Source organism: Linepithema humile, chromosome 1 (assembly GCF_040581485.1).
Source record: "Linepithema humile isolate Giens D197 chromosome 1, Lhum_UNIL_v1.0, whole genome shotgun sequence".
Taxonomy (NCBI): Eukaryota; Metazoa; Arthropoda; class Insecta; order Hymenoptera; family Formicidae; genus Linepithema; species Linepithema humile.
In genome coordinates, this window is record NC_090128.1 from 35,026,643 (window position 1) to 35,054,361 (window position 27,719).

At 42.0% G+C, this 27,719-nt stretch overlaps 5 protein-coding genes across 10 annotated transcripts in view; 1 reads left to right on the plus strand and 4 right to left on the minus strand.

Annotated features, from left to right (window-relative positions):
• The window catches only part of Pkn (serine/threonine-protein kinase N), a 29,891-nt gene extending 8,491 nt beyond the window's left edge, over positions 1 to 21,400 (minus strand). For 2 of the 5 annotated variants that reach the window (XM_067347708.1, XM_067347706.1), the window contains exons 1-6: positions 18,061 to 18,478; positions 16,604 to 16,732; positions 14,810 to 15,011; positions 6,486 to 6,589; positions 5,685 to 5,889; positions 4,801 to 4,955 (exon numbers count right to left, since the gene is read on the minus strand). In XM_067347708.1, the coding sequence (XP_067203809.1) occupies positions 4,801 to 4,955; positions 5,685 to 5,889; positions 6,486 to 6,589; positions 14,810 to 15,011; positions 16,604 to 16,732; positions 18,061 to 18,171 (906 nt within the window). In that variant the 5' untranslated portion in view covers positions 18,172 to 18,478. Of the gene's footprint in view, positions 1 to 4,800; positions 4,956 to 5,684; positions 5,890 to 6,485; positions 6,590 to 6,713; positions 6,778 to 14,809; positions 15,012 to 16,603; positions 16,733 to 18,060; positions 18,497 to 20,874 lie in introns of those variants that run through there. The other 3 variants (XM_067347707.1, XM_067347705.1, XM_067347709.1) reach the window with 3 other exon arrangements.
• On the minus strand, positions 56 to 4,747 carry LOC136997229 (dentin sialophosphoprotein). Its single transcript, XM_067347710.1, has 2 exons — positions 1,784 to 4,747; positions 56 to 1,695 (listed from the first exon to the last, which is right to left on the minus strand). Exons 1-2 carry the CDS (start codon positions 2,687 to 2,689, stop codon positions 409 to 411), a joined length of 2,193 nt encoding a protein of 730 aa, XP_067203811.1. The 5' UTR covers positions 2,690 to 4,747; the 3' UTR covers positions 56 to 408.
• A 139-nt stretch (positions 21,401 to 21,539) lies between the features above and the next one.
• Cog6 (conserved oligomeric Golgi complex subunit 6) lies at positions 21,540 to 24,393 on the minus strand. 2 transcript variants are annotated; one of them, XM_012364723.2, is made up of 9 exons: positions 24,200 to 24,390; positions 23,804 to 24,078; positions 23,577 to 23,721; positions 23,291 to 23,502; positions 22,988 to 23,211; positions 22,534 to 22,925; positions 22,289 to 22,450; positions 21,990 to 22,151; positions 21,540 to 21,916 (listed from the first exon to the last, which is right to left on the minus strand). In XM_012364723.2, exons 1-9 carry the CDS (start codon positions 24,275 to 24,277, stop codon positions 21,683 to 21,685), a joined length of 1,884 nt encoding a protein of 627 aa, XP_012220146.2. In that variant the 5' UTR covers positions 24,278 to 24,390; the 3' UTR covers positions 21,540 to 21,682. The 2 variants fall into 2 exon arrangements, with proteins under 2 accessions (XP_012220146.2, XP_067203812.1); XM_067347711.1 differs by lacking the exon at positions 21,540 to 21,916 and having other exon boundaries at positions 22,282 to 22,450; positions 24,200 to 24,393.
• A 488-nt stretch (positions 24,394 to 24,881) lies between these two features.
• SelT (selenoprotein T) lies at positions 24,882 to 26,088 on the plus strand. Its single transcript, XM_012364725.2, has 4 exons — positions 24,882 to 25,147; positions 25,360 to 25,489; positions 25,572 to 25,755; positions 25,837 to 26,088. The coding sequence occupies exons 1-4, from the start codon at positions 25,020 to 25,022 to the stop codon at positions 25,962 to 25,964; spliced, it is 570 nt and encodes a 189-aa protein (XP_012220148.1). The 5' UTR covers positions 24,882 to 25,019; the 3' UTR covers positions 25,965 to 26,088.
• Positions 25,974 to 27,530, minus strand: LOC105670951 (PITH domain-containing protein CG6153). Its single transcript, XM_012364724.2, has 5 exons — positions 27,133 to 27,530; positions 26,991 to 27,034; positions 26,849 to 26,923; positions 26,661 to 26,765; positions 25,974 to 26,537 (listed from the first exon to the last, which is right to left on the minus strand). The coding sequence occupies exons 1-5, from the start codon at positions 27,301 to 27,303 to the stop codon at positions 26,330 to 26,332; spliced, it is 603 nt and encodes a 200-aa protein (XP_012220147.1). The 5' UTR covers positions 27,304 to 27,530; the 3' UTR covers positions 25,974 to 26,329.
• Positions 27,531 to 27,719: the final 189 nt, after the last annotated feature.

Below are 27,719 nucleotides of genomic sequence, written 5' to 3' on the forward strand. Positions count from 1 at the left end.
ATAACTTTAATATAAACAGGAGATTATATACATATATAGAGACACACAAATCATGTCCAACGTAATTAATATTTATTATTATTTATTAACAGTGCAATCGATATAATACAACTTTGTTAATTTTTATAAATGCTCAATTTTCAGCAGAATGTGTTTAGCAAGCCTCGTGATAACAAATTCAGATATAAAAGATACAGTATATGGAATAATTTCAAAAATATAATCTAAACACACAAATCATGAAGTACAAGTGTTTGCAGTGTCCTCAATCGCCATGAACAGTGGAAACGCGATTTAATTTACGTGTATAAATCTTACAGTATAAATAAATAAAGTAGAAAGCGTCGTTTTGTAAAAACTAGAGAATCGAAATATTCAAGAACCTTCAGAAGCCACCGAAATCAAATGTCACTTTTTTCGCAAATTGAATACTGGATGACGTTCAAGTTCGCTCAACGAAAAGGACCGTCCTCTCGTTTCCTCGAAATACCTGCGGCAGTGCTCGCACGAACACGTCGGATTTTTCGAGGGACCAATATGATGGCCGGGCTTTCGAAACGCGCTGATTACCGTGCCGAACTTCGAAGCTTTCACGATATGATCAGTTCTTTCTCCGTACGGCGTGGTGAAGGGAGACGTCACGCGGGAAGGTATGGTCGAAGGAAGAGGAGACGGGCTCTTCGATCCGAACGGACCGATACGATCGCGCAGGATATTCGAGTGCGGAACGTAATCGTGCGCCGCGAACTGAGAACGTTCTTCTTGAGCATTTTTATTCCGCGAGTCGAAATCAATCGCGTTCGATTCCGCCGTTTGACCCGCGCTCACGCGACGGACGATCGAATCTTTTTTAACGAGTCGCGATTTGCCGTCGCCGGACATAAAACTCCAGCCGACCGCTCCGCTCTCATCGGAATCCTCCGCTTCGCTCTCGCCGGACGACCAACCTATCTCGTGCTTCTTAAAATACTCTCTCATCTTTCTGTTCTGCAGGAGATGCTTCCGTTCGATCTGCGGCGATCGCCAAGTTTTGCTTTTCTCGTTATCGGTTTTCGCTGAAGTGTCCATTTTTCGTATCCTGTCGCGGTCTGAGGAATTGGCGTACTCAAAGCTGTCGCAAGGAGTCAAGCCGGATTTGCTGTTCATCAAGGAATCGATGTCCGAGAACGTGTCTTTCGACGACGTCACCGTCGCCGAGTCGTATTCGCACGGCGAGAGAGCCGTGCTGGAGGACGCCGCGGACCACGGCACGGAATCGAGGTCTCGTATACCACTGTACGAGCTGAATCGCGAGGGGTAGAGAGAGCTCAGGACCTCGTCGCTGTCGTAGCCCTTCGTGCTGGCCAATGAGGGCATCCTCATCGGCGCGTTTCTAAAGCTCGCGCATCGTCGCTCGGCGCTGCGCTTCAGGAACGCGTTCACATCCTGAAATCCCCGCGGTAGGTCGCTCGCCGCTTGAGTGTGAGTGACTTTGACGTCCTCGTTCTCGAAGACGGTCATCGGCGTGCTGCGCTCGTCTTCGCTGGTCGTGTCATCCGTGCTAGCGTCGTCGGATCCTGTGCAGTACACGTCGATGTGCACCGTCCGCGATTTGCGTTTGCTGCTGTCTTCCTTCGCGGAGGAGTCCGATTTTTCCGAATCAGCCGCGGGACCGGAACTGGTGGTTCTGGTTGACGCCGGGGGCGATAGAATTTCCTATTTCAAACAAGACGATCGTAACATTCGAGATTCATTCGTGACGAACTGCTGCATGCATTCCTGGAATCCTGCGACGATGACTTACCTCCTTCTTTTTCTGCTCGTTGGATTGGTAAACACCAGTACCCGATGTCCTCTTGATCCTGCTGCTCTTCGACACGGTCGACGAAGAGCGCGCTGATTCGATATCGGTGGTCTGCGAAGCGGCGTCTTTACTGATCGCCGTTGCTTTGTTATTCTTGTTATTCACAGTCTTTTCCGCGACGCGGGTGCAAAAGTGCGTGGTGAAGGTGCTCGACGTGCTGCCCTCCGCGCAGTCCTCGCAGACTTCCGGTACCGTGCTGAAGTGGTGACGCGAGAAAACATGCTGATGCGAGGGTCGACGGTGCCAGGAATCGGACGAGATCTTCGTGGATTCTGCGAACTCGGGCTTCTCGAGACTCGCCTTATCGGCGCTCGCGGTGGAGAGAACAATACTACACGTGCTCTTGCATCGACGATTGTATTGCTGAGACGGACGTCGCGTCGGCAAGCTCGAGTACGAAAACTGCTCGCTGTTATAGCCGGAGTCGGAGATGTTCGTCCGACCTCTGGACGAGGTGGAGTCGTTGTTTCCCGACGGACTCGAGCGCGGCAAGGTGTACGATCCGCTCGACGATCTTTGGGACGGTCTCTCGGGCGGCGTGGACGTGAACAGTATATTTCCTCGTTGGAAGCCGAAGCCGCCGGGGCAGCCACCCGACGACGACGTTCGAAACGCGTCGGACGCGGCGGCGGCCGGCGTCGACGTCGCATTCGGTTCGCCCGTGTTCCAGCGGCATATCATGCGGATACCGCCCGCGTCGGCGGTGGTGGTGGTGCCTGGCGGCATTTGTACGGTCTCGGAGGTCACCGCGTCGCCATGGCGGATCGTGACTTCGGCGCGCACGAGCCACGGCGGCGGCACCTGGCTCGAGCTACCGTCGCTCGAATTATCCTGACGTCCGTACATCTCGCGTCCCTCCTCTTCCTCAACCGCCTCCGCCGTGCCTTCATCCACCGCAGAACATTATCGTTTTTCAGCCGGCTCTGCAGAGACACATCCGAGCGACCCGTGCCCTCCGCCTCCTCTGTCCAGAGGAGATAACGATGCGGTTCTACCGTCCGTATCCTTCGTCTGTTCATGGATTTGAAGTCTCTCTCTCTCTCCGCTCGAGGGGGTGCACAAACTGCCGGCGATATTACGTGCAACACCTGCGGCCGCTCATCTGATTCCTCGTCCAATCCCGTAATATATTGAAGATGAATCTTATATAATGATGTCTATTTGAGTTGAGAGACGCTCGTGCTTCACGATCTCGTCCGTAGCACGGTTCTTCCCGGAAGGATGGTAATACTGCGATATTGCATCGCAGCACCGATCTATTTTCGTGCTCTCGTACGTTCGAGAACTGTCCGAGTTGCGTTTCTTTTCGTCTTAACGTCGCGAAATTTTAGCGCTGATACTTGAGGAAGATTCAATTCGTGATTTTGGCTCGTCGTCGTTTTCGCGTCAAACTATTTTCTCCGGGCGTTTAAATACGCCCGTTGTATCATTGCTCGAAACAATTGCACATGACGCGTGTCCGTCTTCGCTGCGCATTACACAATACTTCCGCGATTGTTGCAGTCGGCGTGAGTCTTCCCTCGCGTAAAGCAACAAACCGAGCGATATAGAACGACGACACGACGTATAATTAGAACAATATAAATTTGGAACAACGTACAGTTGCACTGAGATTATATCTGGAATAAGATGATACTTTAGCGACGATAGCCACCAACGCAACAATAAATCATGCGCAATAATACTGCACAACTGAGCCAGATATGTCACGTTAAATCGATTTATCAGCTTCTTCAACAATTTCGCTTGTACTATTCAGTCTTAATAAATGCCAGCAGTCGGGATATTACGGATAATCGGATAACGTAAAATTATTTAGTTCGCGCGATCTAAGTGACATTAGATCGATTATCTCTGAATAAATCACATGAGCTGCGCACGCTCGGAGCATCCGGAATTATACGAGATCCGAACTTCCGTTAAGTAACAAGCTGTTTACGGCTCGATCAGAGACGTTTGAGCGTCTCGAGTTAATATCCTGACAGCTTAAGTCGATTCCGAATCAGACGTCAATCTTCTTGGAGCGTAAGCGTTAGAGAGAAGAGAGGGCCGGCGGGAGGACGATTCTAACGGGCCACGCAACTGTGGGCGGTTTCGTGTCAGTCTTCAGGTTCAGATCATAATTAACGGCCGCGATTATCCGAACGCGTGGTCGATATCTTCCTGAATATCCGCTTGATGAATGTACACATTCCACGAGCGCTTCCCCCGCGTTCGGCCAGTGCACATGTCGTCGGTTTATCGCGGTGCTTACGATACTGGGTGATGCCAGTTCTTCTCAAGAGGCGGTAACTAAACGCGACCCGAAAAGGCGTCACGAAAGACGGCGGGGTAGCGCGGGTGTCGGAAGAGCTATTTTGAGAGAGGTGTGTATACACCCCGTTCTCTCCGGGGCCCACGTCGACGTGCTCTACGCCGCCGACGTCGCCCGCGTGATCCGGTTATCGACGAGAAGTCGTTTTCGTACCGACGGATGCGGCCGAGAAACGTTTCTCGTCAACGAGATTTTGCGCTAGCGCTCGCGAGAAGAGATCAATCTCCAAATTTATCGACTAAGAGCTATCGTAGATTGACTGATCGTGATGTGAAAACATTTTATGCTATCCTTAAAAGGCGGTCCTTGATAATAAAGAAAAAAAGAGTGACATTTAATTTTGTGAATAATGGGATATTCTCATTACATGATTGTTAGCGTTTAAAAAGTATTTGTCAATGTTGCCAGAGCTTGTCCGCGCATTGTATGATATTTTCACCGAGGGACAAAGTCAGACGATCTCCGCGTTATTACCGCATTTCGAAACAGCACCGTCGGAGAAGTGACGTAAATGGCTTCCTTTAACGCTATACGTACGCGCGCATTACAAAAAGCCTTTCGCAGATTGCATGTCGCGGACAGATTCCCGCTTCCGCTTCCACATTCTGACGGACAGCAAATTAGAAAAGAAATAACCACCCACCTCGGTTAGGGCCTTCTTATCAGCGACTTTGGCACTTTGTAGAAGACGTATCACGTTCTTGGCACCTTCTACGACAGCTGCCTCTATCCGTAATCGATGCCGCAACTCTTCCACCCTCTCTTCCAACGCGAGCTCCAAGCTGGGCTCATACCTATCTATAAGCATTATTACATTTATTATTTACGCCACAGCAGAGAATCGGCAGAGAATCACACTCGTAACGCTAATCGTTACTCATACACGGCCACCATCTATCAACAGCGCGCAATCATCCTCTTACGTAACGCGCATCCACCCACACTTGACATCGCGAAAAAAGTAAACCATTACACGCGTAGCGAATGCATCCTTCCACGAACAAAGCGTCTCCTTCCAAGAAACGCCATTTACCACACTGGACAGACGTACTACGCAACATTGTACGTCTATACGTGAATACGCGACACAAATTCTCAGGTGAGATACGAACGCACACTCTGCTCTGGAATAGTTTCCCTGCGTCGGTAAATGTCAGCTTACTGTCTCTTTATTCCGCACAAACTTCAACGTTAACAATGAAATGTATACGGCTTAGCTATAGTCGTTTAAACAATCAGAATGAGCGATACGATATGTTCGAGAAAATTTTCCAGACCTTCTGATATGCACTCTTGAGTATCGACATGTAAATAGATGCAACATTTTAAAATACGCATATTTAATCTTTACATGCAAATAGTATTGCAAATTTATGCTAATATAATTCGAAAAAATTTATATTGTTTTTAAAAAACATATTTAAACACATATATTCTGACATATATCTTCATTCTATCAAACATGCATTCAGTTTTTGCAAAGATCTGAGGATATAAAAGTTTTTGTTAATAACAACCAATATGTACCTTTGTTACTAGTTGCTTCGCCGTTTGGCGGTGCATCGCCTCGTTGTTGCTGCTGCCGTGCCTGACGCACTTTGTTAATTCGCATACGTAAAACCGCGATTTTAGCGCGGGAGTCGTCTAGCATTTGTTGAGCCTCCTGTAGCAATTTTTTGTCGCAATGGCCACTTGTTAAACTCTGTATCATATTTTCAGCACCCTGCTTGACCTATTACAAATATAAAGCAAGTAGAAAAAGAATGTTATATATGTATGCAATCTTTGCCGCAGTATTAAAATCAGTATTTTTCGATTTAATGCATCCAATGCACGCAAAGCATCGACCAATTTATTAAAAAGAAGGAAAAGAGAAGTATAATTACAGATAATTAATGCTTCCGCATTAACACTTGATAATTGGAAAGAGTTCAACGCGTTACTCTAATTATTTCAAATCTCTGCGTGATGTAACGAGATTATTTTTAGTAGGAGAAAAACTGCGAGCGACTCACTGCGCTGACTCACGCAAGGCTGATACAAGAAAAGTGAAAGAGAGTTATCGAAGTTCTGCATAATCGCGCGGAAAGCGTTGAAGGTTTACGGCGAGAATAACCACGAATATATTCTCGAGAAACAATTGGCTTTAAAGGAGCGTGCATTGTCACGTTATCGTCATTGCTCGATGTTGCACCGACCACTTTTAAAAATCTTGATAACAGTTTGATATCGTGCGCTATCGTCGACACTCACGAAGCGTGCGAAAATTATCTGCCAATTTCGAAACACACAGCATTGAACGGTGTCTTTTTAACAAGCGGCATCTACCTTTAGTTCAATATTGAGCTGCTTCTCCAAGGACACAAGCCGAAGATCCGTGAATAGACCTTCCTGACTCGGCGACGAAGGCCCCATCGGTGATAGAGGCGTGTCTGTAACAAAAATAGACGTTCGCAAAAATGAAAGAATCCGATATCGTCTAATGTATCGGCGACGCCGACGCTAAACGGCAAATATTTCGCGGCGGAACCCACGCCGCGCGACAAAAGTGCGTACCGAAAATGCGTTGTTGTAAAATTAGTGTTCTAAGTATCTCGCGTGCCATTCCTCCCGCACCCACTTTCCTTGCGCCTACGAATACTTTTCCTCGCCTGAATTTTCCGCATTAGCATAAGCAACTACTGCCCTACGCGTGCCGCGTCTCCTATCCGACGATCTTCGTGGCATGATAGCGAGATTCTATGTACCGCGCTATAATCCTACTTTCCATAAACCCAGCACTGACATGCTGAAGACGTTCTCCCACGTACTCGGAGCCGGGTATTCGAGAAGTGTGGAAAAAAAAATAAAACTCTGCTTTGTTTCATGAACGCACCGTTATGTATTTCCCATTGCTTCCTTTTCACTACGCTCTTTCCGCCTGTCTATCATAAACGTCTTCGGCATGTAAACGCAAGAATGCCTGACAATCGCGGAATGCTCTCTCTCTCTCTCTTGCAAAACACTGTAGAGAATTGTTGTACATGCAGATAAACTTGCGGCCGCAATTTGTATGAGTAGTACGGTAATATATACGTAATGCAATGTTACAATAAAATGCTGTGTACAAATAAGGCACTTAACTCGCACCGGAACAGTGTGTGGGAAACACAAGTCATAATTACGAGCGTTATTTCCGCGGTCGCGGCCGGAACTCGCAGCAATTACATTAATCAATGTGCCCTTGCGTAATCATATCGCGCATTATCTTTTATTATATGCATATATTTTAATAACGCGGACGCGCTCTAGTGCCTTCTTAAATCAAATCTTCCCACAAGGATATTTGCGTAATGCCGCGTCATTACTCATGTTTCAGAGAATGTTTAAATGTTGCATCCCCTTCGACTGCAAGTTGAAAATTTAATGATCTTTTGATGAGTCTTATGAAAAAATTAATGGCCTTTTGATGAACTTGGCGAAAAAAATATTTGTTTCAATTAAGTGTTCTGTTCGTCCTACTACGTTGTCCCACGAGATAACACATCGCTATTTCAGAGCTAATTGCACACTTTTCGAGGAGGCAATTTACGGCGGTCGTTTTTCGTCCACGCGTACACCGTTGTATGTGACCGGCGCACGAATTTAGCTCGTTAGAGAACCGATGTGGGGCACTTTTTCCTCCATTGAAATATGCCCATTATACCGCTTGTACCTGGCCGCGCGGGAAGCCACCGTAAACACATGTACCACGGTTCCACGATTTTCTCGGCACACACACACGCACACGCACACGTGCACGCATGCCGCGATAAACGACGCGTAGTATCTGTTCGACGCCAATGGACAGAACGGACGAACACGCTCGCACACCGTCTATGCACGAGCACGTCGAGATGTCCGAATAAGGCGATGCGAGGGAGCGAGCGAGGAGTAGGTACTCGATTTTTCACGCAATACTTCAAATGCCGCGCCACCGAAAATGTATGCTAATTGTTGCCTTAGAGCTTAGGAATCGCATGAATGCCTAACTAGCCGATGCAAACGACATGCGTCCAATATTCATGACGTTATTTATGTTCGTTTGGCGCGAAAGATATAATTAAATACATCGGAAAATATCCTGAAACATGCACGATCAGATAGAACTAGATCCTTATCTTTGCAAAAAAAAATATTATCTCGAATATAATGCTTTTTTAGCCCTTTATATGTTAGGAGCAGACTCTTTTTTTACGATATACTACTTCTCAGAAATAATCTAGTTAGCAAAGATCTAATAATAGCGCAAGTTTAATTAACGTCTTCTTCATAAATAAATTTCATCGATTCTCGTTATCGCCGACAGTTCTCTCTCGAACAATCGCGCAACGCCTATTATTCCGCGGATCGCGCATAACGAGATATAACGAGAAAATCGAGAGAAACACGAGGCCACGCGAATGCCAGCAGGCTCACAATGCGGCGAAAATGACGCAGTGGTGGAGGCGGTATGAAAGAGTTTGCAGGGACAATGCGGTACATCGAGAGCTCCGCGAAACGGTGTCATTAGTGCGGCTCGGCCGAACACGTGCCCCATTATATTCCGCGTTTCTGCCCTTGCTCGCTGCCGCGCGCGGAAGCCGGCGACAAAGGCTTTCCTTGTTTCGCGCTGCCACCACAGTGCACGCGCCCTTCCGTTCCTGCCCCTTGCTCTTCTTTCTTCCTCCCCCTCGCTCGGTATCCCTTCGACGCGAAACGAGCCAGGATGTATTCGTTGCACGCGTTTGTGGAAAAAAAAAAGACGGAAGGGTTGTCGCGCTGAGCGCACAAGGTGGCTGCGCGGCTATTCGTCGTCACTTTCGCCGGTTCAATGACTTGAGCGAGCCGTGGCGCACGCAACCCTTTCGAAGGGAGAGAGTGTGTTTGCTCTCGAAGAGAGGGATAATTGCTCTCTGCTTCTTGCTCACAGCGAAAAGAGAAAAGAACAACGCGGCGGCTGCTTGCGCGCGAAGTGGCGATAGTTATGCAAAACGCATCGGGCAATAGGCGACCGGATGCGTTGTTAGTCTTGTACGCTTAGATGAAAGGAACGTTTAATGTTCCTCGATTCGAGTCTGGAAAGAAAAAAACGCATGTCGAACAAAAGAGCGTAAAATTCATTTAAACTCCGACGTTAGCATGAAAGGCCGCGGATCAAAAATTTATGCGATAAACGCCGATAATAGCCGGAAATTATACGGCAATCCCTCAGTAGTCAAACACGTAATCGCAATATGCATTGCACTATCGCTGCGCGATGTGCACGCCGGACTCTTCTTCTCTCCGTCCCATTCATAACTTCGCTCGCATCAAAGCTGTTTCATCCACACGAGCGTGAGTTAGCGATACGTTCATAAAGCATGAAGGGGGAGACGAGTTCTTGTGCAGTTCGTTAATACATGTAAGAAGCGATTGTTCGTGTGTGATGGTTGCCTGCAATATCCTTATTACGGCATTGATTAAAATAATTACCGTAACTCCGCGCGAGAGGCGAGTGCGAACCTCGGGCGTTTTATTTATACAGCTAAGCCAGCTTCGACATCGGACTACGCGCACGTGTGCGTATGTTGCTGGCATCTCGTCATGTAACAGACGCTTGCGTCAACGCGTGACCTCGCAACGTGATTTCTGTGAAAAGTTATCATTTTCAGAATTTTTAGAATTTCGAAGTAATTGATACAGCTCTGGCTCATCCTCAAAGCACTCTAGAACGATACGCAGCTTTGAAGACGGTTCTAGCGATTAAATGTAAAAAATAGAGAGAGATCTTTCGCTTCTTTGACTACAACTTCGGAGAAATCGCCGTCTCTGGCAAAAAACGATATTATTCATCATTCAGAATTGTTTCTTGAAGTACAAGAGGCTAATTACATAGTATTTATGAGGTAGATGACACAATCTTTTTTTTGTTCTAAATAACGATCCAACTGAGTTATGATACTCGCGGTCGCGCAATCGTATTTCAAAATGATGCACGACGTAGCGAGAACGCAAGATTTAACACCTCGTAATGTCTTTAAAAGGAGACCAGCCTCGGTGCTCCGATAATATTCGGTACAGCGGCGCACAGTTTTTTATCGCGCATCGGACAAATTTTTAACCATAAACACGCTCGGGGCGACCGATTTGCATAAACGGCAAAAGCGTACCGAGAAATTAGCATACGCCGCGGAAAAAAAAAACCTATGGCGGATAACCCCGGGCGCTCGACAAAGTAGCAGTTAAGTTATTAGCATAGAGCCACCGGTGGATGTCGATGATCGAGAAAATCGCGAGACCGGTCCGACGGAAAGTGCAGCGTTAAAAAAGCCGTAATGTAGCGGCCGTTACGCCAACGAAAATCACTTAAAATCGAGTTCGAGGAATATCTATCACCGCGCGATAATGCGCGCGCGATGAACAATTTCCCGATACGGATGTGAATTTATAAATCATGGATAATTATTTTTTAGAAGAATGAGACAGCGGAGAGAGATTTCTGCTCGTTGCAGTGTTTCGTATCGCGAACGCTTGATATGGGACGACTCCACCGGAACCTATCGGTTGTATGCAATCATTGAATGATCGTAGGCGTCAATTGTCATCCGTGGCGGGCGTGTAGCGCGCGAGCGCAGCCGAGAGAGGAAGATATGTATGGACAGCACTGATATGTTACAGAACGGAGTCAAGATGTTTGTGGCTCAATAAGGCTTATCGGTCTAACCGAGTCGCCCGTAATCTCGAGCACCAGCTTCCTCGGCACATTTATCACCTGACTTATCGCGTCGATATCTGCGTCCGTCTAAGCACGCGAGTAAAAAGAAATAGAATTCTAAGATTTTTAGACCTCGTGAGATAATTGCAACGTTCTAAGGTCAATATACCCCTGATATGATGCGATCAAACGTAATCTATCGCAGATCTTCGCGGAGTGAACGATGACACGGCGTCGATGAGAACAAACATCGAAATCGTAAAACGACGTCTGCTTGCGATAAAGATCGCGCAAGTGGTGCGCCGGCGAAAAAAAAAGAGAGCACCGGTCTCCGGCTCGATTAAGGAGTTTTATGAGCGTTGATGAGATCTGATAACGAACTCGATATGTTCGTCGCTCCAGTTATACGGAAGCGCGATGCGCTGTGCTGTGCACGAACGCGGTACGGTATTACGTACATCCGGAGGGGCAGACCTTATGGAACGCATGGAATTATATCAGGTTCGCTATATTAGGTTGCTGTACACGGAACGTCCGATTTTAACGGTACGAGTATGCTATGTGCGTGTGTATGTGGAGCATTCCTATAAATTAAACATGTTCCGGCGATCGACCTCTGCGTTATTATTACGTCACTGACGAATAACTTAAGAATGTATTATAGATGCTCTACAACAAAAAAATATAAGTCGACTTGCGTCTACTTCTGAGGCGATTTTCGAAATTTCATTTTGTATTCATAATTGTTGAATACGGTCTTCAATTTATAATCACAGATTAAAGCACAGATTTGCCTATTCGATTATTATAAATCTACGTAGCACTTTCAAACCGTATTCAAAATGATTTTGAATACAATCGGATTATTGTCCTAGAAAGCGACTTGTGTGTTTCTCGCTGGAAAACCATCCCCGTCTCTCTCGCAAACCGCAAATACTTTATTCACGAATGCAAAAAATTTAATTTTGTACGACTGGCGATGAATTTTAAACGGCAATCTGAGTAATTTATTTAGGTTTGAACTATGCAGCCGCTTAAAAATTATTAGCTCGTAAATAAATTCAATCTTTCTACCGTTACTATGTTCCGAACGCGCGTGATCGATAAAGTGCACTTCATAAATTCGTGCGGTATCGTGCGGTCAATAAGCTCATAATCGATTCGGCTTCATAAAATCTAGCGGAATTTCCACGGCCGAACGGCGCCAGTGTATTTGCTGGATCGTGATTCATCGAGGATTTCCTCACGAGAAGATGTACGATAATTAGACCAGTTGATTATAATGCTACAAAAAATATAATTATATTTTTTTGGTAACTCATCAATTGCCATACCTTCGACATAAATTCATTTTTTTTTAAATATTCCAAATCGCAGCCTCTTTCTAAATCGCTTTAATAATTTCTCCACGAAATTTCAGTTTTATGTCTCTAGCGCGCACGAACGCGATTTCGGTTGTCGGGGGACTTAAATCGGGCCCGAGGAGAGGGTCCGGACAGGTAGTCCATAAAGATCGGGCCGGGCAGGCAGGCAGGCAGGCGGGCAGGCAGGCAGGCAGGCGGGCAGGCGAGCAGGCAGGCAGGCAGGCAGGCAGGCAGGCAAGCAGGCGGGCAGGCAGACAGGATCGGAGAAGGCTTCCCCCGAGAGCGCCGACGATGGAATGCGAAAGCGTGGGTTCGGTTCGACCGTAACGCGATCTCGATATACAGCGAAGAGCGCAAGAGGTGGCCGGCAGAGCTTCGGAGCCTAAGTACGCACGCATAACGGTACTCTGAGCGATCGCCCGATCCAATCGCCTCTCTCGTAACGCGCGCTCTCGATCGTCTCGCGCCGTCGTTTGCATGTGTGCGTGCATTTTCGCCGTCGCGAGAGCTCGGGCAGCAGCGTCTCGCGTCTCGCAACTGGAAAGTGAACGAACATCGTCGTCGGCGGCGTCTGCGTTGAACCATCGTCATCCTCGCGAGACGAGAGGAGAGAGGAGAGCGCGGACTTTCTCTCGATCGCGAAACTATACCGCCGCGCACAGTTGAATCATCAATCAAAGTTCGAAGATCAATCGTTAAGCTCAAAGATGGATTTTATAGGCATTTACTTCGCGATGAGGAGGCAGGTTTTCCCCTCATTGTTTACCGTAATCATTGAATTTTTAACGCTACCGGAGGAAACGATTGCGTTCAATGCGGTACGGTGATTTCAGGGCCGCACACTGAATGGCGCGTTTCATTGTACTAAGGAAAAGTGAATGAGGCACCCCCGAGGCAGGCTCGTAGTCTCGAGACTGAGTACGATGATGACTGACTTAACTGGAGTGGATAGAGCGTCGGGGTCCACGGTATAAATAGCCGCTACCACTTACCGTCAATTCAAAGCGAGTGCAAGACTGTAGTTCCTCTGTACAACGCATCACGTAGCGCATAACGAAGTGGCCACTCGTAACGCGGGGAAAAACGCTTTTCAAGAGCCGAGCGATGTTTTGCTGCGTACTACCGTGTCAGATTAGCCTATTAATTATGTACCCGATCGTGTAAAACCTCGCCGTACCAGCGACTTAATGCGATGTGCAGATAAATAACGTTTTTCGTTCCATCACTATTTATATCTAGAAATACCCGAGCGATACGTTAAGCGCCGAGCCAAAAACACGAATGTTAAATAAAATAAAGCGTCGATTACATTTGTATTATCAGCTCAGCTAACGCGAGGAGCGCGTAACGCGATACCGAGAGGACCACGACCTCCGATTACAAAGAACTCTGTTAATCGTTCCTAATTTACGTCCCGCGGTGCGAGCGGAGAGGGATTTCGAGCCAAGGGAGCAGTCGATGCACGCAGATGCGGACGCATAATTGCCGCCCCTTTGTCGTTCGTGAAAACTGGTAGCAGCTCCGGGCTGCGTGGAATTGAATGCCGCTTTAAGCGTCGCGTGCGTACACAAGTTAGATCGAATCGCGCGCAGCACGAAGCTACGTATGAGCAGTGCATAGATCCGACATGACAGAAGAGTGACAGTGTTATTTTAATATTGACGCATTAATAGCACGCCATTTTGGCACGTACGCTGCCTCCGTCGATCAATCAACAATAAAGATAAATATATATTCTTCGCTATATTTATCCCATTGAACGTTATCCTTTTAAATGAGATATTGAATCCGTTATTTATATATCTATCGTTATATTTATCTCACAGATCGCCTCCTTAATCCGTGGTTTATTTAAGTTCCCGTCTAATGCACACACATTGATATATCGATCGATGAGTCAGAAAAGTCACTGCGTCGAAGCGATACGCTCGATTTGTCAATGCTAATAGCAGCTAGCGGCCGACCTAGCATGCTCGGCCGAGTTTTATAAACCCGAAGACGTCGTCTCGACGCCTCGTTAGCGGGTGGAGTTATTAAGTGCCCCCTCGTTAACGACACAGAACGGTCGTTAGCGCGGCAGGGAGCCGCGTGCCGGAACATTAACTATTTACTATAATGTATCGATACGTGAATCTATAAACAAGCGCCGGAGCGATAATTACCGCGCGCAAATGGACGTAAAATTATCCGATTAATGGAAATGCTTTCGCAAAATTGCAGAAAGTTTCTCAAACATAATGTCCGATGCCTATCGCCACTTATAAATACGTATCTCGAAGCGCGTTTTAATTGCTTGTAACTTTTTTTTTTTAATCTTTCGCTGATTCATGCGATTATCGATGCTCGTTAAACTTTCGCGAAACGAACGCAAGAAACGCCGATTTCTCGCTATTTACGTCAATCTACTTCCCACAATTGTCGCGATATCAAGATCGGAGACAGCGGTTGATCGCTGTGTCTAACGCGCCCCGTTCATTACATAAAACCCGTTTTAAAAGCGCGTAAGCAGACCGTTTTATTCTCGCTCGGTCAATGCTACGCGGGAAGAAGCTAATGCGAAGATGATATCTCAAGCGCGGCTTCGGTTTACCAACCTTGACCGTTGGAGTGATTCTGTTGCGGCGATTGAGGCTGGCCCTGCGTCAGTATAATTTGACTCTCGAGCTGCTGGAGCTCCGCCTGGAGTTCGCTCAGCTTGCTGTTCGCATTCTTCACGATCGCCGCGACGTCGGAGAGCGACTTGCGATCGGTCGCGACCTCCCTCAGCTTCTCCGCGCCGGCCTTTATCTTCAGCTCCTGCGAAAGAACGAAGAATTTGTAATTATGCGCGAGACCGTGCATCAAAATTGACATTTCGCGAAAGCGGGAATCTTGTTTCGCGGAATCTGTACGCACTTATTACGATCGGCCTGTCGCTCGCTTAAAGCGCATCCGATCGTGCCGCTCCTTCGTATAGCAAATGAGACGTAAAATTACACACGTGCCCAATAATACCCTTCAGTATATCCTTTGGCATATTCTATTACCAGGCATTACACAGCTGCCGCGAATTCTCGCGATGAGTCATCCGATAAGACTTTTATTTTCTAATCTAGAACACGTTAGCACATAACATGCGATTTGCAATACTCAACACAAGTAATTGTTTAGAAAAAAGATATTTATTCAACATAAAAAAGTATTTATTAATGTAAAAAGATATTTATTCAAGAGAAAAAAAGATAATTTTAAAAAAGAAATAAAATTTAAACTGTACGTGTATCCATTATGCATGTTTTACGGAGCTGCAGTTGACTCACCGTTTCCAGCAAATGCTCCGGTAATAAGCATTTATGGAAATGTGCTGTGTTAAGAAATCTATCGTATTATATATTATTACATTTACATGCGGCTTTATTTCGCAGTGGATCTATTAACGATAGGCACCGGTTAGACGGCATACGAGTGTCTCGTAAAGACGTTTGGTAAGTACCGAGAGTTGGAACAAGAGGAAAGAGTGAGAGAAGAAAAAAGAGAAAGAAAGAGGTAGAGGAAGACGGCGGGAAAGAGAATCGTACTGTATACCGTACAGCGGACGCGAAACTTGTTTCTACGCAAGTCGCAGAAACGTTCGGACCACCCTCAAGTTTCCATTCGCGGCGTGATTTAGAACGCGCGTCCGGCGCATCCGGAAACCATTGATCATCGATCGCTTGTTATCGAGACGTACTTACGCCTGATATTGAAACACATAAGTGCACGCGAAGAGCTTAAGGCCTGATTTGCAATGTGCTTCTTGCGTATTGTTTCTTGCTCTCTGCCTTTCGTATTTCTGCTTTTTATGTGTTTATCGCACAGAGTCAAGAAACACCGTGATTTACAATTTCTCCTTTCTAAATTTCCAAGAAAAATATGTCATTATATAAAGGCAAAAAAAGCAGAAAACAAAAATCAAAAAGCACATTGTAGATTGGACTTAATTGTGCACAGTCAGCAAAATTTCCCACAGTGCTTTAATCTTCTGACTGTCAGAAACATAATGTTATCGCAAAATCTATTTTTGTCGATTGTGGAATCCGACTCAATTATAATATCTTATAAGCATATTTGAACCTTCTATTGTGATGGATATCTACGTCCATTATCGGTTATCTTAAGTCAAGGTAAAAAAAAAAAAAATAAAAAAAACAGGTAAGAAAAACGAGTCTTAAAAGAAAGATTAGTTCTATGGAAAATGGAAAAAACACATTAAACTGATTATTACTTGAGGGAGGATTGGACGAAAAAAAAAAGGGAGATAAAGAAGAGAGACGCAGAGCTGCTGACCAGCCACCGTGTGTACACGGACAAAGAAAAAGAAAGCTTCCCAGAAGCTGTAGCCAACGATGGATAAGCGAAACTCGACATACCTTGCGTATTTCTCGGCGTATGTGCTCCCGCAGCACGTCGAGACGAGTCGCCAAGGGCAGCTGGTCACTGCCAGCCATTCCATACTTGCTCGACAGTTCGTAAAGAACTGGGTGCCTGATGTAATCACCCTGAAACAGATTCCAAGTTTGACCCTGAGTTATTGACGGCTGACACAGCGCGCGATCGCGGTTTCGGCAAAACAACGAGCGATAAGATCGAGTCGCGCGCGCGCGCGCGCGCGCGCGCGCGAACGGCTCGTCGGACGGTTAATCATTCTTTAATTAAAGAAATTTTCTTCCACTCTAGAATAATTTTCGTTTCTTTACAGGCGACACGAATAAAGCGTGAAATCTGTATTTAATCGATTTCTCATCTTTGTGCCAAATAAGATTCGTATCAATTAATAATCAACGATATACTGCAATATATAACTCGTTTCTGTACACTAAACGTATCTTTCGGTATTACGTGCAAGCCCGCGTTAATCTTTTCATTCCAAAGAATAATAATAATCGCAATAATTGTGCGTTAGCGTGTTATAAATTAATATACAATTAATATAAACGCCAGAGCGGAAATTAGATCGTAAATATCTACGTTCAGAGGTATCGCGACGAGCCCAGCGCCGAGAAAATATCTTTCAACCGGAAATCGTCTGGCACGTACGCGGCGGATATACACCGTTGTGGCCTACTCCATGAGATATGGATATAGACTCTAAGCAAACAACGCACGAGGGGAAAGTATCGATCTCCCGCGGTCTCGCGGCATTGGCACGAAGCATCGTCTATTGTGCGAATGTACGTCAATAGGTGTCAATCCGCGTAGCGATTCAATTAGTTCGTCTATTGAAATACTCAAGGGTATTCGATTAGCTTTCATAATGGACGCGTTAGTGATCTACTTCAAATGTGCAGGGTGAATCGCGCGAGTCGCGATGACTCTGCACAGCGCGAATTCAAGGCCGCATCAATATTCGATTTTGCCGAAAAGATGGATTTTAATCCTTCACGATCCAAAATAATTGCGGCGAATATAAACCAGTATTAAATATTTCGACCTTATACGGTTATGAAGCTGGCACCCCAAAATACGAATTTTTATAAAACATGCGGCATTTGATTGTCCACAATTTTACCATGTTTGTCCGTACATAATCTTTTGTTGTCCACTTTGCAAAAAAAATTACAAACAAAAAATTTCAGAGTGCCAGCTTTACAGACCTCATCCTTATTTTAATGTTACCAGATTAAGATAAATGTAACAATTAATTATAATTATATAAAAAGTGAAAAGTAGGAGAACATAATTCGCTAATCGCTACTGCCATCGTGCGTTGCTTCAATTATTTAGAAAACTATGCGCAGGGGATTGTCGCAAAACACCATATCGACTCCACCTTATAAAACCGCAAAGAATCAAATTAATTTAAAGTCAAAATAACTTGGGAACCTACCGCACAAGGCACGATGCAAGTACGCAAGTACTTAGAACTGGCCACAGTCAGTGGAATGCAACTGAATGAATGCGATTTCTTCTTTGTTTTACCCACACTGATAAACGACATTGTAATTCGTCGAAATGCTACTGTACATCGATACGTCGAAAATACTTTTATTCCTTAGCGCACCACACCGATTGAAACGTGAGACTACATTGTACACTATCCCTTCAACAATACGTTATTAAAATTCACATCGAGCAACAAACAACCTTCCGTCGCGATTAATCAGTAAGTGAATCACTGTCACTGAAGCGATAATCTCAGCGCTGTAACCACGCCGGCAACTAAACTGTCAACCACCTGTTGCAAGCGAAATATCTACAATATCACGTCCGCACCTCCGTATTTCTGCGATTGTGCACACTATCGTTATCACACTGGACTGTAACTGTAAAACCTGTTTAGTTTCCGAGAGCACGACACGTTCCTCGAATTTGAGAATTGGAAATGACTAAGAAGACGATCGCGAGAACGCCATTATCTCTTATCAGAGATAACACTGATACTCAAAGCCGCACTTATCGCTTCCTTACAATCACTTATATAAAAGTATTAAAAAGAAAAACAACCAATCGTTACCTTAGCCGTAATGTACAGTTTAATGCAATCAAATCGTAACTCATGCTGTGTATATTACAAGATTTTTATTGCAATTTAACGTCTAAATAAATAATCAAATGTGTATCACATATTAATCACCACTGTAACTTTTTAGTTTTTTGTAAATGTAATGACTTTGTAAATTCAAATATTCAATATACTTGAAGAAATATCTATGAAATTATATTGTGATTACATTAAATTATATATAATAAATAGCATAACATAAATATCAAAAGTTACTTCATAAAATATCAGCATCGTGTTTATGATTCGATTGTATAAATTATATAAATTCTATTCGTGTTAATACGTCATAAAAAATAATGTAAACTCCGGCTGTTCGAGGAGAATGAAAGTATGTACATCTGGACATTAATTTAGAGCGCCGAGGGACACAAGAAAAAATGTGTACACGGTGTGCACGACTGACACACTGACGCACCATCTATTTTCATACGTTCCACAATATTTGTGCCATGTACAATAATCCCGGGAGGTCAACAGACATTGCGACGTCACGGGAACCCTTTTCGCATGAACAAATGTTTCGCGGCAAGATTAAGAAATATAAACGAGCGATGTCTGACTCATGCAAGTGTGAGCTCTGCTCCGAGACGGAGAATTGTTTTTACTGATGCAAGCCTCCCGGGCAAACCATTACGTAGAAGCCACAATGTCAAATTTAGAGTCTTGAAAACGTCTGTAACAGCATCGCATTATAAATCCATTATTAATCCATTACAAAATTACGATAAAAACAATTTAATATAAGTATAAATTTTTACGAAATTTGAGCAAAATCGATACATATTTTTCGTTTTACTGTAATAACTAAAGGTGAGGAAAGCAATTAAATTCATTATAAAATAAGTTGGAATAAATCACCCACGACATTCTCACAGCTGTCAAATCGCCACTCCACTCGTTATGAAATCCGAAAAAAAATTGTCAACGAGTGATCTAATATGAAAGCTGATGGCCTTACGAAACGTATAATCCATGAACCCTTTACCGAAAATGGAACTCGCAGTTATACGTGAAAGTTCGAAACGAGAATCGGTGTTTCTCTTGTTGCGTCGATTCCACGATCTCCCGATGACGTATCAAGTGGACTCTAACCTGCAATAGTTACAATGTTACACTCGTAACTATGTCCGATATTGCATAGGTTTCAGCAATTCACTTATGTCGCAACCGAATGTGCTCCGCGGACGTTCCATCCCCGGATATTTTCGGTCTCGTCGGTAAACTCGCAAGAGCAGGTGTTACCGGGGACCGACCGGTGTGAAAAGTCATCCGGGGACCGGTTACACCGAAGCACCGATTAACGCCAACTGACTTTACCTTCTTCGTCTGGTAAAACCCTACCTATACGTCAGGTACGACGATAACAACCTCTACGTGAAACCGGTATCATTTCGAGTTAAATTTCGGCGCTCGAACGCGCAAAAGTGTAAGATTTATCTTTTCCACAGTTTCGAGAAAAGCGAATTCGACGACGTCACAGCGATGTGTAAAATTAAATAACTTCGTAAATCTGTGCAATTCACTGGTGATTAGGCGTGTCTAGATTAACCGCGATTTATCTCCTGTCATCTACATTGTAAATATAAGTATAATCTAACATCTGGGAGACAGAGCTAACCGCTAAGCAGAGTAAATTAAGCTAAACAGTCGTTGCGACTAGGTGCTGGTTGCATCAACGTCGGTTAACCCTCGTTAACTGAATTTTCTTTCTGTGTCTACGTTGCGAGTGTAATCTAGAAGGGAACAGTGAGTCGTTGAGCAGAGTCAATTAAACCAGACGATGTAGAAGCGGAGCAAAACGCGAGTAAGAAATTGGATAGATATCAGGTGTGCGCACGGTTCGTCACGCCTGGTTTGCCGCGACCGAGAACTCGCTCGTCGCGATCCACGAAAACAGCATTGATCCCCGTCGTCGGTGTGGAAAAGCCTACTTCGGGGGACAAGTGCATGTGCGTTGCGGACGAAAGAGCGAGGCCGACAAAAAGGTGGAAACGCGTTCGCGTACGAATGTCTACGTATCGCGGATCCAGAAAGAGGTATTCGACTATGGCGTCCGGCACACGGGATAAATGTACGTCGGGCACGCGCGCCAGTTCGCAAAGAGAGCGTGGATGGAGAGCCGCGGCGAAGACTCACCTGATAATAGCTCGATTCCGCCATCTTGCTCCCGCACCTATACGCTCTCTTCCACTCACTCACTCACTACTGCCGCTTTCTATCCGTCCTTTGTGCGCGTCGTAAAGCCGACGAGAGGTGGTCCATGGTGCGTATGATCGCGCGCCGGAATTATATTTTACTGCGTGCGTCGCGTCGGCGCCGTGCTCGTCGCTGTACAGCGCCGCATTTCACGTCCCGCGAGGATATAACACGCGCATCGAATTCCGTCCCGCGCGAACCGATCAGCCGACGGGATCGTTGCTGACGACTGCTCCTGATATCGATAAAGCCGCCGTGCACCGTGAGTCGCGGCACTACCACAACCACAGAGATGGCTGAATGAAAGACGCGCGACGCTCACGAACAAAATGCAGACACGACCGCATTCCACCGCACCGGACTGGCAACTGACGGAAAACGCCGGGCCAATCGCCACACAAGGCGCATGCGCTGATCCTTCGTTATTGCAAATGACGCGAGTTTACGAAACCAATCAATGTTCGTTCATTAAATATGATTACTTTATCGAAGTTTGAAATAAAAAATTCTTAAAATAAATTTTCTGTTAAATAAAAATAATCATATTGCACGTTAAAAATACAATATAAAGATTTCATGGTATTTTATGTTTATAACATGCTTGATACGATTCATTATCATTTAATTATGTACATATATTCATATTCTAATAACAAAAGCAGTAAATTGATGCTGCAAATTGTTATATAAAAACAAATATATATTTATGTATAATATATGATGCTTTTGGAAGTCTGTAAATATATTATTACTGAGAAATTAATGTCTCAAGAAGCTCTTCGGGTGTCCTAGAAAAAAGATTGGTGGGACTTTGGTATAAATTTTTCGGGTCATGGCAGGCATCGTATAACTGCTTATATATAGCTCCGATGACTTCAAATGATCGTTTCTGAGTAATTGTACGATGATTGTTGCTTTGCAATAAACTTATTTGTGGCAATAGCAAGACATCTGGCATCACTAGAAATGCCTCGAGTTTATTCTGTAACGGATTAGTATATTAACGTTTGCAAGCAATTATATATTATTTAATGCCAATAAGTTCAGTCACTTACAGTGAACTCCTTTATACTGAGAGCATCCATACCAGGAATGGATGAAAGTGGCCCTTGCTCACGTCCTTGTAGAATGGTGTAAATCGAGCCAAGATTTAAATGTGCTACTAAAGAACTAGCTTGTTCCGATGTAAGTGTATCGATTTGCGCATCTGATTGTGCCTATATTATAATAGTTTATTACAACGTGTATAATAATCAAGACTTAAGAATCAAATAAAACAATGAATGTAATTCTAATAATTAAAATAGATCGCGCCCGATTCTAGTGTAAGTTTAGATAAAAACTAACCAATCACCTGTAACCTTTCTAATCTTTGATCCATGTACTCATACAATGCTAATGTCGATTGTATTTGATGCATACAATTTAGAAGATATACAGCCATATCCACGGTTGGCAATCTGGACGCTGTTTCATTGACTTCTTGGAGCAATGGATCAATGATGCATGACACAATCTGCCAATCATAAAATAATATATCTTAATTTGATAAAACTGGATTAAGTTTAAAACATAAGAAACTATTTTTGTTAAAAATACCTGCAGCATATCTCTTTCTCTGTCTTCAGCTATACTGGCGACAGACAATATTTCATTCAAAAGTGATAACAGTCTTGAAACAGATGGAGCAGGGATCAAATCATTGCCCGGAGGCTCTGCGCGTTCCCCGAGAGCGATTCTCGTTTCTCTCTGCAATCTGCTCAAAAAACTTTTTTCGCTTAAAGCTAATAAATCTGACAATGTTTGATCCAGAATGCTATCAGGTATGACTTGCTCAGTAATAGCACGATAAAATCTGATTAAAGTTGTGACTGAATATAATACTGTTGCTGGTGCTTCTGTGGATATAACATGCTCTATTCGCGATTTTAAAGGATGACATAATCCTTCTGTGATGTTACTTAATGCTTGTTTCACTTGATCTGACACATCTGTAAAATTTTTTTGCACATTTAATTTTAAGCAACATTTAATTTGAAAAAAAATTTCTTACCTGTTTTATCACAGCTTTTCACTAAAGTAAGAATGTTCTCTTTCTCTACAGGAATTATTTGATGCAACCAAGCAAGCATATCGCCAATATATCGCTTAGGATCATTGGCATGCATCTCTATAGGATTAGGTGTTCCACCAAAACCTTCTCCTAATGTTAATGCATCTATAAAAGATCCTACCAAAGCAGTTCTTCTAGCTGCACAATATTCATCTACAATGTATCTAGAAATATTTAGAGAAATATTTGTTTACAATAAGTACATAGTAATTTAAAAGATTTGTGTCTAAATATTGATCTTACTTAAATAACACTGGCCTATCTTGCAATTTACTCATAGCCTTAATAAGTAATGGTGCTAAACGTTCGTTTTCTATATTTTTACATTGAGTTTGTGTCCATCGATATAATCTTTCAAGCGCTGCTTCTTGCAATAGTGTCATTCTTTGCATTATATCCAGAGCTAATGCTTGATAACCAGATTGCATCAACACTCTGCATTTACCATGAATATCCTGAATTCAGAACAGGATTATAAGCAATCAATATAATTATCATTACTAAAGATAAATAACTTTTAATACATCACCTGTACTTTATTAACTACAGAGAAGAAATCTTCTGTTATAGGCGATTCTCTAGTTGATCCATGCAGAACAGTTAGTTCTGATGAAGTCAATTGGAAATTTTTGATAAATGCACTCGCAACTTCTTGTTGCATGGATAATACTTGACTGAAAAAATATATGAACAATATGTTTCTTTAATGTTGCAATTATATATCTTTGTACAATCATATATACATTATATTTTTACCTTTCATTCTGAAGCTTAGAAGTCTGTTCTATGAGTTGTGACGTTTGAGCTTTTGTAACTTGTAAACGATTAGTCATAGACTGCACAGCTGTATTCATTGCTAAAACATCTTGATAAACATCATCCAAGGAAGCTTTTACTTCTTTAAAGGCAGCCAGAAATTCTTCATTTATCGCTAGACTTCTTCTCTCTATTTTGCTACGCAAATTTCTGCGAGAATTTAATGTATTTTCAGTAAAGAATGTCGATAACTCCTTTAAAGCTTCCAACGTGTCCTAAAATATATTGCACAATCTTTGATACTGTCACAATCAATTGATATTAAAAATGAACACTTAGTTTTTGATTGATGGCAAAATAATATTTGTACATTGATTTATTTGTTATAAATTGTACCTTATCATGTTCTACTCTAGATTCCAATAATTTATTGACTCTCCGCACTAAAGCGGAATTAATATTTTTTTCGCTCATCGCAAAATTTCGATTTTGAAGTTTTCGAACAACGTATAACCTACATCATATGTAAATGTCAACGTAGCCATACCAGCGAGGCAAACGTACACGTCACACAGATGACATTTGCAATCATGTGACGAGTGCGTTCAGAAAGCGCAACAGTAAAGACATTTTAGAAACCGAATCTGATTGGTAAATTTAGAAATGTCCACCAATCAAAAACAATTATTCTTTACATCTACAATAGTTATATACTGTGACTATACTTTCTGAACGCAGTCTTAAATTTTTGCATATCATCTTACATATTATTTTTTAAACATAAACAATTTTTTTTATTTTGATGCAGAATATGAAAAATAAAAAAAATTGCTTTTTATCCACGAACATGATTTGCAGTTCAAATGTAAATATTTGAAAAACTAGTAATCGAAGCATGCAAGAATGCTGTCAGATTAAAACTTATTTTTTATTTTTAATAAATGACAAAAATTTATTTCAACGTACCAAATAAAAAGCAAACATCAATTATATTTCACAGCATCCGCTTGTTATATAAAAACGAAAAGAAAAATTTGAAAGCTTATGTACAGTATCGATACTCGACTCGATAGATTGCCATGAAAGAAAGACGGAGAAAGAGAGAGAGAGAGAAACAGAATACGCTAAGTTGATAGATACCATGCAGTAGTAGTTCGATACGCTTAGTTGTGCGTGAGCGTGTAGAATACATTTTCTTCAATGAATTAGAATAAATATGCACTGGCTAATACGTCCGTGTATTCTTGCTATTTTGCTGGTGCACAGCATAGAAGCAAATAGCGATGAGGTGCCATTAACCAAGCTCGGCGCGAAGACGGGGCCGACTTTAAGATTCTTTTATTGGTAAGATTAACGATCCGCCTGATGATTTTTACGTATAAACGTAGCGACTGCAACTAGAAGCATTCATCCTATAAGATAATAGATATGTAACGATCGGCTATAGATAAATTACATAGTTTAACAAGATACTTGTTAGACAGCTTGTGTGCATCATTTTTATTAAATTGTTTAAATTTTATCATTCTAAAGAAAGATCTATCGTTCTGTTATAGTTACTCATGTGGCTACAAAAAAGCCTTTGAGCAGTATGTGACTCTTCTTAAGCAGAAATATCCAGAGCTTCATATCGAAGGAGAGAACTTTAATCCATCAGGTTATAATATGTTTATAGCAAAAGGATTGGTAATTATATTTATTGCTTAATATTTTTTCACATAATCTATATCAATTTACACTTTATAGTTTTATATAATTTTGTGTTTAGGGACTATTCAAAATATTAGTTATTATCGCAATTGTAAGTGGAGCTGATTTTCGTTTACTCCAATCGTCAGTGTGGCAGTGGTGTATAAACAATCGTTTTTATTCATGTGTACTAATTTTCCTGACGTGCAATGCCATAGAAGGTCAACTAATTTCGTCAGGTGCATTTGAAATACACTTTAATGGTAATTATAATTATTTTTGATATCTCACATTGTTAACATAATCATGAAATTATATATTTCATTTACTATAATGTATTTTAGATGTTCCTGTTTGGTCAAAACTTGAAACCGGCAGGATACCACAACCACTTGAATTATTTCAAATAATTGATTTCCATTTGGATATGCAATTTTCAGAGATGGACGTAGGAAAGATTAAGTTTCAATAAGCAAAACAATTCCATTATATATATATTCAAAAATTAATAAATTTAATTATGTACTATGCCAGGAAGTTTGCTAACGATGTGTAATGTGATGAAAATGTGTACAATATACTTGCTAAGTAAAGTCTTTAATGTACATTTTATCATAGAACAATTCCAATAAGATAATGAACATATAAATGTAATTGAAATAAATATGTTACCAAAATGTTTTCTTATTACAGGATTTTGATTAGAACAAGTAACTGTATAAATTTGTTGTACAAATTTTCATAATAAGATATAATATGTTATCTCGTAACTTTTATTTCCAATATCCATTGCTTTTCATTTTAAACCAAACTCAAAAATATATTTTAATTAAAATATTATTTAACCGCTCTACTTATTTCATTGAAATCTTTTGGATGATCGCTACTTAGAGGACGTGCTTCATATGTACAGATGGTCACACCATGCCTATGAGGTGGAGTCCACTCTCCTCTGAGACCGATATAATAAATTCTAATTTGTTCCATGTTTCTATGACCACTGAAGTAAAGACTTAAATGTTGTACTGATGAAAACTTGACTGTTCTGTAATAAAATACATAGTTTTTAAATTTTATATGTAATTTTAATATCTCATATAAGCAATTTATAACTAAAGTTACAATAGAATTTTTTAAATTTTATAAACATAATAAAATAAATATATACCTCACAGCATACTCATGAGATCCATAGATATCATTGATCAGTTCAAATTCCTGCTCTGGGGTAGTATTTACATTATCAAATATCATATGTGGCCGATTTTTGTATCTATTAATAAATAAAGCATTCTTTGTTTCTTGAATATCAATATATATTTCTTGAAACAAGAAAAAAGTATTAATTATACTCACAATTTTACTGTTTTGGGTGAAAAATCTTCATCACCAATTACAATAAGACCTTTCAACTTTATATCTCCTGTAAAACTGTAAAGGAGAATATAAAATACCATGTAGATCATTTTCAATGTAAAAATTGCAGCGAACTACTTACGGTATATTGAATAACAGCTCAGCATCTACATCACTTTCGACATACTGAAATAAAATAGAATAAAAATATTTAATTTTATGAAAATTTTGCAAAAAATTTGGTATACTTAAGATTTATGAAAAGTAAATTTCATTAAGATTACCTCTGATCTATCTAATCTCTCTTCCCATGTTTTAAAAACTTTTATACCACTACCTTCTTCACTTTCATTTAGACATTCCACTCTGTCTTTATCTATTTTTTCGTATAAATTATAATTGACACCAAGTTCTGCCGTATTATGTGTACTACCGCAATTACAATGATAAGCCATGAGCAAATGAATTATTAAGATTAATAACGAAATGGAAAAATATGAATGTAATACAAATGACCTTCTTCTTTGTCACCTCAGCGAAAATTTAATTAAATTCAAACTAAAATGAATACATAGCTATCGTAAACACTATCTCATATAGGCTGATATAGGCATAATATCAAAATATTACGACCGCTGAACTATACTAATACTAGAACGCGTTCTAGTGTTCAAAAAGTGCACTAAAAGAGATAGTTTTCATGTATAATTCTGTCTCTTTTGTTACATTCTTATCAAAAAGTTTATTTTATATCTTACAGTTATCTAATGTGCAAAATATTTTTTTATTTATTTAATACCTGATTTGTAGTTAGGCACAGTGTCTTCAACCGATGTAACATAGGTTTTTTAACACCATATAATCACCCTCT

Bases quoted from the DNA above. Each gene is read 5' to 3' on its own strand.
- Cog6 (XM_012364723.2), bottom strand. From the start codon at position 24,277: ATGAGCGAAAAAAATATTAATTCCGCTTTAGTGCGGAGAGTCAATAAA. The intron at 22,152-22,288 runs GTGATTGGTTAG...ATTATAATATAG, and splicing joins AAAGATTAGAAAGGTTACAG to GCACAATCAGATGCGCAAAT. The intron at 21,917-21,989 runs GTAAGTGACTGA...AATCCGTTACAG, and splicing joins TCAGTATAAAGGAGTTCACT to AATAAACTCGAGGCATTTCT.
- LOC105670951 (XM_012364724.2), bottom strand. From the start codon at position 27,303: ATGGCTTATCATTGTAATTGCGGTAGTACACATAATACGGCAGAACTT. The intron at 26,766-26,848 runs GTGAGTATAATT...ATTTATTAATAG, and splicing joins TCACCCAAAACAGTAAAATT to ATACAAAAATCGGCCACATA. The intron at 26,538-26,660 runs GTATATATTTAT...ATTTTATTACAG, and splicing joins TCTCATGAGTATGCTGTGAG to AACAGTCAAGTTTTCATCAG.
- LOC136997229 (XM_067347710.1), bottom strand. From the start codon at position 2,689: ATGTACGGACGTCAGGATAATTCGAGCGACGGTAGCTCGAGCCAGGTG. The intron at 1,696-1,783 runs GTAAGTCATCGT...TGTTTGAAATAG, and splicing joins ACGAGCAGAAAAAGAAGGAG to GAAATTCTATCGCCCCCGGC.
- SelT (XM_012364725.2), top strand. From the start codon at position 25,020: ATGCACTGGCTAATACGTCCGTGTATTCTTGCTATTTTGCTGGTGCAC. The intron at 25,148-25,359 runs GTAAGATTAACG...GTTCTGTTATAG, and splicing joins ACTTTAAGATTCTTTTATTG to TTACTCATGTGGCTACAAAA. The intron at 25,756-25,836 runs GTAATTATAATT...AATGTATTTTAG, and splicing joins ATTTGAAATACACTTTAATG to ATGTTCCTGTTTGGTCAAAA.